Source organism: Herpailurus yagouaroundi, unplaced genomic scaffold (assembly GCF_014898765.1).
Source record: "Herpailurus yagouaroundi ecotype Mexico unplaced genomic scaffold, PumYag 182, whole genome shotgun sequence".
Classification (NCBI taxonomy): Eukaryota; Metazoa; Chordata; class Mammalia; order Carnivora; family Felidae; genus Herpailurus; species Herpailurus yagouaroundi.
This window is the reverse complement of record NW_024412413.1, coordinates 22,597,791-22,610,545: the sequence shown is the minus strand read 5'-3', so window position 1 is coordinate 22,610,545 and position 12,755 is coordinate 22,597,791. Positions and strand designations below refer to the sequence as shown.

At 44.4% G+C, this 12,755-nt stretch overlaps 1 protein-coding gene across 16 annotated transcripts in view; it reads right to left on the bottom strand.

Moving 5' to 3' along the window:
- Window positions 1-12,755, bottom strand: part of ANKS1B (ankyrin repeat and sterile alpha motif domain containing 1B) — a 909,382-nt gene that overhangs the window by 33,384 nt on the left and 863,243 nt on the right. For 15 of the 16 annotated variants that reach the window (XM_040491122.1, XM_040491120.1, XM_040491119.1 and 12 more), the window contains 2 exons: window positions 6,208-6,219; window positions 5,228-5,314 (listed from right to left, as the gene is read on the bottom strand). In XM_040491122.1, coding sequence (XP_040347056.1) covers window positions 5,228-5,314; window positions 6,208-6,219 — 99 coding nt within the window. The remainder of the gene's footprint in view (window positions 1-5,227; window positions 5,315-6,207; window positions 6,220-12,755) is intronic. The other variant, XM_040491121.1, reaches the window with a different exon arrangement.

The window sequence follows — 12,755 nt, the reverse complement described above, 5'->3', positions numbered from 1 at the left end:
TTCCTGATCTTTCTGCAAGGCCAGGATGTGGTGAGCTCGAGGTCTCACTATTGAAACACTGCCACCACTCTGCATGGTCTACCTTTGCAGAATGATGAGGCCAGTTCCCCATGTGTAAGACGCATCTAAGACCAAGGACACCACAGCTGGAGACAGCATGGAGACTGGATGGCTGGTTTCCTCCTTGGAGAAGATGTCTAGGAGGGACAGATTTTTTTCTACCTCCTGTTACATATCAGTTGGTGGCTCCTCCATAAATTAAAAGCAGATGACAACATAAGGTACAGGTGATGTACCTCAGTTTAAGATGGATTCCTTTTATGTTGCTCAGCCTTCATACCTCAGCACATTCTAAGGAGACTAGCACTTTGAAAAGACTCAAAAGAAGGAGTGAGGAGGGACTTATCCTGTCCCTTCCTTGGGATAGAAAGTTTGGCAGCCCAGTCCTTTGCAACAGGGAGAGATTGTTTTTCTGGTCTGTTGCCTTTCATCATGTTGAGAAACAGCTAAACAGGTGCCTGGCTGGTGGGTGTAGAGTAGAATTGTCTGGTCTAGCCAATTAACAGAGAGGTTCTAAGAAGGGCGTGTGATGCTGAAGTGATACAGCCAAGAAGTCAGCTTCCTCTCCCTCCCCCCACTCATGGCTATGACAGGCAGGCCTTTCTCCTGAGTCTCTTCCTTAGGCCTGGCCTTTTCAGAGAATGCAGTGCCCCTGCAGAGAAGGGGTAAGACATAAAGGGAGCAGCCCCAGCCGAGGGCTGCCTGGAGGGGACCTGTAGAGAAGCTGATGCAGATGAGAACAGCACACATGCTTAATGGGCTCTTAATCTGACTCTGAGCTTTTTAGAGGGAGAAGTATGTGCTATTAAAAAAAAAAAAAAAAAAAAAAAGCACTTGTTTAGGCAAATGTTCTGAATTATTTTGTGCTTAAAAAATAGCATAATTGGGGCGCCTGGGTGGCGCAGTCGGTTAAGTGTCCGACTTCAGCCAGGTCACGATCTCGCGGTCCGTGAGTTCAAGCCCCGCGTCGGGCTCTGGGCTGATGGCTCAGAGCCTGGAGCCTGCTTCCGATTCTGTGTCTCCCTCTCTCTCTGCCCCTCCCCCGTTCATGCTCTGTCTCTCTCTGTCCCCAAAATAAATAAACGTTGAAAAAAAAAAAATTTCAAAAAAAAAAAAAAATAGCATAAGCCCTGTTTGAAGTTGGCATTCAAAAAGCAAACAAACAAAAAACAAACTCCACCACTGCACTGTTCCTAATTTAGCTTGATGGGAAGATTGAGGAGGGGGTCAGAACAGGAAGGCAAAATGCAACCCATTCTTAGCCAAGCATTGGGTATGGGGACTGTGTCACCTCTTGCAAAACCCTGCTGGTCTCAACACAGGTCTGTAACCAGTCAGAGACCTCTGGCCCAAATGCCATGCTAGAATTATCTCTGGGCTATGGATCTACAAAAAGTTGATGTGCTTCATCTACAACATTTAAGGACCAGATCTATTCCAAGTTCTATTTAGAAAAAAATTTTTTAATGTTTATTTTTATTTTTGAGAGAGAAAGAGAGAGAGAACGAGCACAAGTGAGCAGGGGACATGCAGAGAGAAGGAGACACAGAATCCAAAGCAGGGTCCAGGCTCTGAGCTGTCAGTACAGAGCCTGATGCAGGGCTTGAACTCACGGACCACAAGATCATGACCCAAGCCTAATTCAGACGCTCAACCAACTGAGCCACCCAGGTGCCCCTCTAAGTTCTATTTTTAATTCAAGACTGTTTTCTACTTCTTCCTTCTTAAATCAGGATTAGTGGTTTAAATTGTTTCCTAAGTTTCTAGGCAATAAATACACTTTCGAGTTTCTACCTAGGCACCTGACTCTTCCCCATGAAGCAGCCAAAATCACTTATTCATTGGAGTAAAAGGAAAGAAGTGCTTTGCTGGAGGGCTCATCTATCACAGTCTAATGGGTGGTAATAAGAATGGAAGAGGAGCACACACTGAAAATTAACTGGTGGATGGTGGCTGTGGAGGAACAGAAGATGTGTTAGAGAGTCAATCCTTTTCCACGACCAGCTGGCTGTATGACTGTGGGGCGGTCACTTAACAGAGACTCTGAGGTCTTCCATTCCTCCCCCTGTGCCGTGCAGGATGAACAACCCCCTCTACCTCTCTAGGGCAGAGTAAGAGACATGCAGTGGTCAGGAGGAGACTGTCTAGGAATAAAGCACAATGGAAGCATCAGATATGAAAATTAGGTTGTGACTTTAGGTTGTGCCTTATTACAGGCTTAGTTGGCCACTAGTACCTCATGTCATGAGGTCTTCTAATATGTCTCCACAAGTCCTTCAAGTCAAAGTGGCCCAGTGAGACAACACCTCCCATGGGAGAAATCTCTGGCTTAAACTGCAATCAGGGCTCTGGAGTTTATCACTCTGTTCCTGTCCTGTTATGAGTGTGGGGAGTGACCCTCTTTGTCAGAACAAGGTGGCATACGAAGATGCGCTGAGGACACTGCTGGAGTCTAGGTGTCTGAGCACAGCGCCCTTCACATCACAACTTGAGAATGGTCCTTCAACAGTGGCTCTTCTATGCTTTCTGGAACCAGTCCTTCAGCCCTGGCTGACGGTAGTGTTTCTCAGCTTTCTGCAGTCAAATCCCACCAATGTAGCCTGACACTATTTCTTTCTTCTACACTTCTAATACAATCTCTTTCCTTTGGCTTCTCACACACCAACTATCAGACTGTGGCCCTGAGTCATCCACTCTCTCCCCATCCACTGCTGGGTCGGGGTAGATCAGTCACATTGCAGGATACTGGGATGGGGACACTGTATAAGTGTCACTGTTAAAGCCAATATCCCCCAATTCCTGAAAAAGCCAGGCACATGTTGTCATGGAGAGGTTGGCTCTGCCTGCCACCAACATAGGCACTTTGCCTTTGCTCTAGATTCTGAAAATATGCTGAGGACCACACTACAAGAACTTGGAAGATATGCTGGCCTTCTTTAGTGTTCTAATTCACACAGAATTTTCTTCTGCATATTTTTCAGTGCTTATACTTCCAGACAACAGTCATCAGTGGGCAGAGATTTATGGCTAACTCATCTAGTTACTGGCAACTGAGGCAGAAGTCTCTCCTTTAGGTTTGGGGGGGATCAAGTTCTATAACACTGATGTGTCCGTGAGCAAAACGCAACAGAACCGACAGAGCTCTCTTGCCTGTGGTCATGGAGACTGGAATAGAGAGGATGCTACTGACACGGATGCATCCAGTCACACCACCAGCTTCACAGAATGATAGCCTTAAGACTCTGGAAACTTCTCAGGGCAAATACCACTTGTTTAGAAATTGTCAGAATCCACTACTGCTTAGGTTGTTAATCTAAGAGTTTCAGACTCTTATACTAGAAATAGACTACTATTCATGGTTTTCAAATGCAAATGGAGTAGAGACAGTTGCTCTAGGTTAGGGGAAGAAACCCAAATGCCAAAGCCTTTCTTGAAATTTAGAAACAGTGATAGCAATGAGGTATCGCCAATGAGACTTTCATAAAGTTCCAAAACTTTAAAAACCAACTGACTATAATTTAAGGATACAGAAAGTTTGTGCACCGGTAACTGAAGTTGCTTCCAACTAATAAAAGAGCAAATAGGTCTGGAATTTTCTGATTAGAATCTCCACAGCTGTAATCCAACAATAGTAACTATCAGCAATATATTGCAGACTTGAAACTATCATTCCACGTAAGGTAACTGACTCTGTGCTTTGGAGATCCACAGCCTACTTAATCATGCTGGGTTATAAGCTTTCTGCTCTGGTTTCAGAACTGTTTCTAAAACTAGAAGGTTGCTCTCCTAAGTAGATCCGGGGAGCCTGGGCTTGTCTGACTGCTGATATAGCAATCTTCTTTGTTACAGAAAACAAATCAGGAAAATCCGAACTGGTTGAATCAGATGCTCATGTTTATTATAGTTGCCCAAGAGTCACTGCCCATGGGACTTTCCCCTGGTGGCTAAATCCAGTTGCCCTGGCCCTAAATTACTACTGTTTAGTTCACCTGTTTCACAACTTCTGTTCCCTTTCTCCAAAGTGGAGTGGGTGTAGGTGAGGGGACTCGGTAGGCGGTCCAGAAAAGAAATGGTATTCACCAATGGGGATCACCTCATTTCCCCTCTTTCTAGAGCTTATCATCTGGGAGGGTACAGGAATAAAACACAAGGACATCTGGGGGTTCTGTGAGGAGGAGCCCATCAAGTTTGACTGTTTGTGGGGAGTGACAGTGGTCACACCCAGGAGCTCTAGTCTAGCACCGGCATTCTGTCATCTTCGCCAAGAAAGGAGCTCTAGAACACTTAAGTGAAATGCAACCCGGCTGTTCACACTTGATCTTAGAGTCCATGAACTGTTTCCACTGTGAGTACAAAGTCACAACAGAGTCACAGTGTGGCCTGACCCTCTTTGTGATTATTTCTTCTCAGAAAACAATACAGCTGAAACCCTCTGTCCCATCTCAAGCGCTGAGAAGAAATGCAATTATAAAATGTAAAAGTCAGAGAATGTGTTCCTTGTGTCAGGTGTTCATTACATATATCCAAAGAAAGGACATGTATATCTCTAGACAAATGGGAGGACGAACGTCCTAGTCCTTTAGCTAGTGACGGTTCCTCTGGTGAAGGGGTGATGGCTTTATTGCATTGTCATTCTATACATGACACCCCCGTAGTGCATTGTCATTCTATACATGACACCCCTCCCCTTTAATGCATTGTCATTCTATACATGACACCCCCTCCTTGTAATGCATTATCATGCTATACATGACACCCCTCCCCTGTAATGCATTGTCATTCTATACAGGACACCTCCCCGCCTTGTAATGCACTGTCATTCTATACATGACATCCCCCCCTTGTAATGTTCTCTAGAGCCAGAGGGAAATGCCATATACTAAGTGGCCACAGTCTATGCGAGAAGGCACCACAGAGAAAGCAAAATATGTATAGGAATCCTAGATCAAGTTCCCCAGATGAAATTTGTCCTTCTGTATACATGTATGAGTGCGTGTGTGTGTGTACACACGTGCATGGGTATATCTATGGGCGTGCAGAGAGCAGACAGGTGGGGACAGGAAGTGAATAAAATGAGAGATGCTGGGCGTGACGAGACACAAGGATTTTAGATCACATTCCCAGGGCTGTATCTGGTGTCTAAGGCAAAGAGAGGTGCACTACTCACCTTATTTGTTGCATCAATGAATTTGACTCCTTTATAAGAGACTGAAAGAATAATAGTGGGGACCTTCTTCATTTGCTCTGTAGACTTCTGAAATTAAAATTAGAAAGCTGTTAGAGCGGTTTGTGTTGCATGGCAACTGAAGCACATAATTTCTCCTCTTGGAAGATAAAAATGAGCCCAAGTTAAAAACAACACACACACACACAAACACACACCAAACACATTAATTTAAATGTAGGTCTCCCTTCTCTTGGGCTTAGCTGTGGTTTGGGGTTCTAAACTATCTGTCTTGCACTTGAGGATCTAAAAACAGCCTGTTCTGCTGCCTCCCGTGGGTGAAGGAATACTCCTTTTCCCCGACACCAAAGGGAGAAATGGACAGCTCTGTCTCCTACTGCAATTTCAAGCAACGCTTCTTTGACTAGAGTTAAACCATGTCAGTGTTAACTCCAAGGGTGAGTTTAGCATTAGCAAAATATATGCCACTGCTCCCCCTTCTAGTCACTCTTTCTTCAAGGCATGACGTATGTCTGAATGTGTGGTTAAAATAGGGATTTAAAATACATCATTGTGAATTTTTCTCAAACCTGGCCAAATCCGTAAGAGCTGATATATTTACAGCACCATCGCTTGTGACCATGCGGGAAACAATACCACCCTAAAACAATTAAGCCCTCCAGGAACAGTCTGTATTTTGAGCCACAGCAAAACTGGACAGTCCAGGTAACAACCTACTTTATCATTTAGAGCTGCTAGATTTCCTTAGGCTATGTTCTTATGACGGATGTTCACACTGGCTTAATGTGCCCAGAGTCTTCAGCTTCTATAGTTTTATGCATCTGCAAAAAGTTTCTCCACAATTTAGTATGAGTCTTTTCTGTTTAGCTTTATCATTCATCACGGGTCACCAACAGTCTGTGTACTTCATTTCCCACTATGGATCCTCCTAATAATCACATTAAACATCAAGAAGAACCTACCTGACAGTTAGCCTGATGGGTTTTCCAGATAAGACAGGTGGGAACAAAATAGGAGAGAAAATACATAAAAAAGTGAGGAAACCATTTCAATAATTCACCAACAGCATAAAGTCATTAAAAAGTGAATGGAGAATAGGTTTTATCGATACATACAGATGCAGTGAAACTGTTTTAGGAATGGCTGTGGGCTTTTCTAGACCTCGTCTGTCCTTGTTTTCTAATTCCCGTTTACTGCATTGCCTAGTCTCACGACCGACACACCAGAACCCTCCACTTCCAGTGTCCCACAACTACCTACCTGTCTTGGATATTAAGGGAATCGGGAGAAAACATTACCCAATTTTCCATTTTAAAATTCTGAAATGTGACCAGAATTAAAGAAGGCTTTTAGTTGGATAGTGTGACTGAAACTCACTGAACTCTAAAATCATAATTGCATTACATCTTTCACTTGAGCCATGGAAAAGGTGTTTCACATTTTCCTGACTGTTTTGACACATCTTTTGGAGAGCTACTGTACTGGTTTCAAAGATGGAGCAAATGGATCAGTAAGAGTGTTACTATTTAGTATTCATTAAGTGTTTCACACGGTATAGAAAAAAAGCACTCTTGAAGTGCTTTTTAACTAGTTTTAAAGTTACCCAAGCTTGTTAGTTTTCTTCTGTGTTTGCCAAAGAGATGCAGATACTTTTGTCTTTTTAATGCTTTATCCAACCAACTTTTAAAAGTGTGCAAGGTAAATCAAAGGCAAAGCTAGAAGAAGTAACGCTCAGTGTGCCAATTTTAAGGCAAAGTTGTGGGCTGAGTTCTATAAAGAGAGAGCTATAGCCGGCCAGCACGGGTAGTGGCTTGGTGGACTGAATGTGTGTGTGAAGAATTCTCTGCAAAGGGTAACAATGGATTTCAACAAATTACCTCCCTCATTCCTTGCCATGAATACATTTCTCTCAGACACATCTATATATACCATCGAACAATATAAGATCAAAATATCAACATTTCATTTAGTATTAAGAAAGCCCCAAAGGGAGAAAGCAAAACCATTTGTCATTCATTCAGCAATTGAGTGGTTATAGTAGGCAGCCCACTGTGCTGGGAAAGCTCAGAGTCTACTTCAGGGCACGTCAAGCAGACCTCAAGCTGTGTGCAAACTACAGTCTGCAGCAAGTGGCGTCCCGAGTGCGGTATTGAGAAAATTGTGAGCCTGTGTCTCGGCTCTGTGGGAAAGACGGTTGGGAACGAGGTCTGCCATGGGACAGGGAGAGGAAGAGGCAGCACAGGAGCTAGCTACACACCACGTTCCTGGCCTGGTCTGCCACAAAGAGAAGCCACAACACAAATGCTGATAAATGCAACAGTGAGAAACAGAGTGCCTCCAGAGTACTGAGCAAAGAGAGCTTCACTTTGCAGGAGAGAGTAGGGCAAGTCTTCATTATTCATTTGACAAGCAGTGACTGCCTGCTAGGGCTGACTGAGCTGTTCCAAGAGGATGAATGGGGATTTTCTAGGGGCCAAAAGAGGACAAAGGAGGCTTTTTAGCAGAAGAATCAACATACACACACGCCTGGAAATGAGAAATAATGGGGTGGGTTTGGGTAATTGGTGGAAGATGAGGCTGATACAGTAGGTTTGGAAGGTTGTGACTTACTCTGCCAAGTTAGAATTCCCTGGAAGCTTTTAAGTAGGGAGTGACACAGTCAGAGCTGGGTTGCAGAAAGCCAGTGCTGGTGACCGGATGCACTGGAACAGCTAGAGACTGAATGCAGCAAGGCTGGAAGGAGAGGTACATTCAAACAGGAGACCCTAAGCACCTGAGCTGAAAGAGAAGTGCAAGCATGGAAGAGGGAGCCGTAACTCTGATGAAGAAGATTCGAGAGGCTCTGCTAACCCATCTGCTACGAAAGATGAGTGAGCGAGAAGATGTCACCGATGAAGAGACCCTCAACTGAGATAAGGGATACTACACAGGAGCATGCTTTTGCATGAAAACCCCTTGAACATTGGTAATCAGGTGGAGATGTCCAGTAGGAAATTAGAAGTAAGAATCTGATCTGGAAATCCATGTGCACAGCAGGGGTGCCTGAGGAGATGAGGTGGCTCAAGGAGTGAACAAGAAGAGGGCTAAGAATCTCCTGTCTGGGGAAGATAACCCTTAAGGAGTGGGGAATTAAGAGTCAATGAAGCTGAAACAGAGTTGGAAGGTGCCTGAACACAGTATGGCAGAAGTCAAGGGGCAGATTCCTTAGAAGGTGGGAGCTGTGCCCGACACCAGGAGGGCTGAAAAAAGCTAAAAATTGAAGCCCGACAGCGTGGCTGGCAGGCAAAGCGGCTGCTACGTGTATTGGGTCTTCTGGGCAAAATCCTGGGCTTCAGCAACTAGAAAAGTTTGTTGCTGATTTTATTAAGAGCAGCGTGAGGAGGAAAGAACACAGAGGGGTGTGCAGTGATTGTCAGTGAGAGGGAGCGGAGGGCTGGGACAACGGGCAGGCCGGGACACGGGCTCTCAGGCTGAAATGAGGGCATCAGCGATGATTTCTGTCCCGATACAAGGATTCTACGTTATATGCAAAGACAACATGGACAAGGAGGACAAGAGAAAAGGTGGTCATTTTTTCTAGGTGCCAAGAGCCCCTTCCTTCCCAGCTGAAGGCCACGCTGGTGTGCCCCTGCTGCAGGCTGTGTGGACGGCAGCGCTGGGGGTGGCCACACAGTCCAATCTGGAGCCCAAACCGAGCTTCTTTCCCACTGCGCGCCGCGACAAGATGGTGATGGACCCTGGCTGGCCGCAGAGTCACTCTGGCAGCTCTTCAACGTAATGCCCCTTCTTTAAGGCATTTAAAATTCTAGGAGATAGAAATCCAACCTGTTTTAGGGGATTTTCTGTTGGTGTACTTTGCAGAGCTTTCAAAGAGGTCTTTTCATACGCTATTTTAATGAAAGGTTGAAGACGCATAGAAGAAAGCTGATATACCGAGTCTTCAGGGAGAATAATCAGGCAAGAAATCCAATAAGCGCCTACTTCATTTTGTGAAGGCCGTACAGATACCGAAATATGAGCAGGGCTCCAGTCCAATCACAGACAGCCCACATCCCGCCGTCTCCATTTTCTCTTACGTGTTGAAATTATTGTTTTCTTCTCCTTCCCAGGGACGGAGGCACCTAGTCTGGCCATCACTGCTCAAGTTACAAAGCACTCAGCTGCAGGTGACACTGGTCTCTATGACTTATCTGCAAGCTTTGCTGCGATTCTGGTAGTTAATACTCCCATATATGTACATATGTTAAACATTCAAGCCTTATTGATCTGTATAAACAGAATTCACTTCTTCAGGCTCTTTTCCCCAGTGAAATGCTCAGGGCAAACCTTATGTTATGGTTCTCTTTTGTTTCCAGTTGTTTTTTTTTCTGCACCATATTCTTGGTGGACTTTCTGAGCCTTCCCCAAGCCCTCAAATTCCCTCCCCTTCAGTGCCAGCTTTATAGGAGAGATTCACTTGTAATGAGGACCTCTGGATACCTGAGCAGCTGAATACTCATGGGTAATGCCCAAAATTAACTTAACCTTCATAGCATCTTGCTCTCCTGCTAAGAGCATTACAGTGGTATTCAATTGTATTTTGTTCACAGTTTCCCAAAATAAGATTATCATCCTTTTATTACTCTAACAGAAACAGTATTTAGTTATAGAGGGAAAATACCTACCTTTCTGAAATCCAAAATAAAGTGCAACTTTTGAATCTTAAATGCAAAGCCAGCTTTATATTTAGCACTTGGGTTTATATTATCTGTAAGCATTTACACAGAATACAGACTGTAATGTCATATCTGGAGGTGGGCACCTGAGATACTGTAAAGTAACTGAACACTTTTAGAACATTTTTTTTTTTAAGAGGGATTGTTGGACACACCAAGGAAAGTAATACCATCTTTTAATCTTTTTATCAAGTCAGAGATTGCTGTTGGTACTTTTATTTTATCCTTATAGCATGCCCTGAGAAGGGACAGTTTCTCCTTTTCTAATGCAGAGTCAACAGTCTGAGAATATCCTTTTGAGACTGCAGGGATGCTCTGGTCTCAGAGCATGGCTTTCGTAAGTGTGAGTGAGAGCAAAGAGGTTTACAACAGGGAGCACTTCAGCTGTGAGCCGTAATGTTGCGTTGGAATCCGGAGTGATGTTTATGTTCCTAATGAGAGTCATTTGTGCCCCATAACCAGTACAGAGAGGGAACAGAGTGAGGCAGCCCATGGGGAAGAGATCACCAACCCTTCATTCTTACAATACCCTGCTCATTTCCAGTGTATTTTAAACGCAGACTGGGGAACAGATTTCTGGATGGGCTACTGCCATCCAGCTCACAGTATATTTTTAACCTACACATGGCTACCCTGAGAATGCTTTCTAGTTAGATATTCAGCGCTGAGTCGTAACTATTAATTTTGCCATATAATATTTTCTTTAGATCATTTCAAAGCTTAATTATTATATTCAGTCTCAGCAAGTAAATTAAAATAGGATCAGACAATTATGTTTGGTAGCCCTAAGTGCCTTTCAAATGATTTAAAAAATGTAGAAAACAAGTGGTGTTGTATTTTGTATTTAGTGATACTAATTATGTTGCGGAGGTTCTAAGAGATAGAAAGCAGACCACAGATCGGCTATTTGAAATGCACCTTTACCCTTCAGAACTCAGTTTCAATGTCATTTTCTGGGAAAGCCTTGTGTGGCCTCGCAGCCTGACAGGATGGCCACCTCTTACCCCCAGGTATGCCCTGTGAACCTCTGCCGCTCTCCCTTAGGGTTCGCTGCCATGGGTCTCAGGTTTGTCTCCCTCACCATACAGGGAGTTCTTGGAGGATGGCCCACATCTTTCTTGATTTGTCTCTGATCTCCCCCATAATGACTAGCACATGGTCTCAGGTTTAGCCCTATGACACTGCCATTTTTTATGGGTCAAAAAAATGGTGAAATATTAGCAATTTCATAGGGTTCAGTCTAACAGCTGCTGAAATCCATAATTATTAAGTGAATGAACAAACGAATGAATGTATGGTAATGAGCACAAAGCCAGCTTTATAAAGAAGAACCACAGTGCCAGCCTCTCAGTGCACCAGGAGCTCAGCAGACTTTTCAGAGAGCCCTGGTGCCCAGAGCCAGGCACGGAGGCCTTGAAAGAACTTGGAGGAGAACCACAGATGTGATTAGAGATAAGCCAGGAGATTCCTATGGGATGGGAAAACCTTACCGACCTTGTGATTTGTCAGCCTCAAGGAGAGAAGGGTTAGGTCTTCATTTTTGCAATAGGGAACTGGTTCAAATTGCAAGTGCTGAGAAGGAAAGACTTTTTGAAACAGCAGGAGGATTATTAGGGGCAGCTGCGAAGTTTTCCCCTCTGGATGTCTTTAAAAATAGTCTGGACTCTTATTTGTCACTGATGACTTAGGGGTAAGTCTCATTTGGCTGGGAAATGAGGCTAGATGACCTCTCAAGGGCTTTTCTGGCCAGGAGAAGCCTGACACAAGGGCTGGGTGAGTACAGAGCCTGGTACGACCATGTGACAAGAGCAGACGGTGGGCAGGCAGCCATTCTAACTACTCCCTTGGCACAAGACACGGCTATTGTACTGCCAAGTGTAACTCACACACCCTGGCCAAATCTAGTACAGCGCAAAGCGATGCCCTCTATCTCTACTCCTCTGGCCCTGGCTGCTTTCCAGGCACCATGGCAGAATGATTCCACCAGGGCAACCTAACTGCATGGCAGACTTAACAGGAATGCCCAGTGGACCAAGGCAGCTGTTCTCAAACTTTCGTGGGCATTGGAATCACATGGAAGGCCTGGTAAATAACAAATCGCTGGGCCCCACATCTACAGTTTCTGATGCAGTAAGTGTTATGAACTGAAGGTCTGTGATCTCCCAAACTTCTTATGTTGAATCCTAATGCCCAAAGTATTAGGAGTTGGGGCCTTTGGGAGGTGCTTAGGTCATGAGAGTGGAGCTGTGAATGGGATTAAGTGTGCTTATAAAAGGTATAAAAGGGTCCTCTTCCATCATGAGAGGGCAGTGAAGATGGCCATCTATGAGCCAGGAAGAGGGTTGGCCAGTGTCTTGACTTGGGAACTTCTCAGCCTTCAGAACCACAAGAAATAAATTTCTCCCAGTCACATGGTATTTTTATTATAGCAGCCTGAAAAACTAAGACAGTGAGTCTGAGATAAGGCCTAAGACTTGCACTTATAACAAATTTCCAGAAGCTACTGCTGCTACCACAGTTTGAAAACTTCTGTTCTAAAAACACAGTTGATTTTGGGGGCTCCTGGGTGGCACAGGTGGTTAAGCATCTGACTCCTTGTCTTGGCTCAGGTCATGATCTCACAGTTCATGAATTCAAGCCCGGCATCAGGCTCTGTGCTGATGGTGTGGAGCTTTCTTGGAATGCTGTCTCTCCTTCTCTCTACCCTCCCCTGCTTGTGCGTGCTCTCTCTCTCTCTCAAAATAAATAAGTTAAATAAATAGTTGATTTTTGATTGAAAGTCACTGTCAGAACTG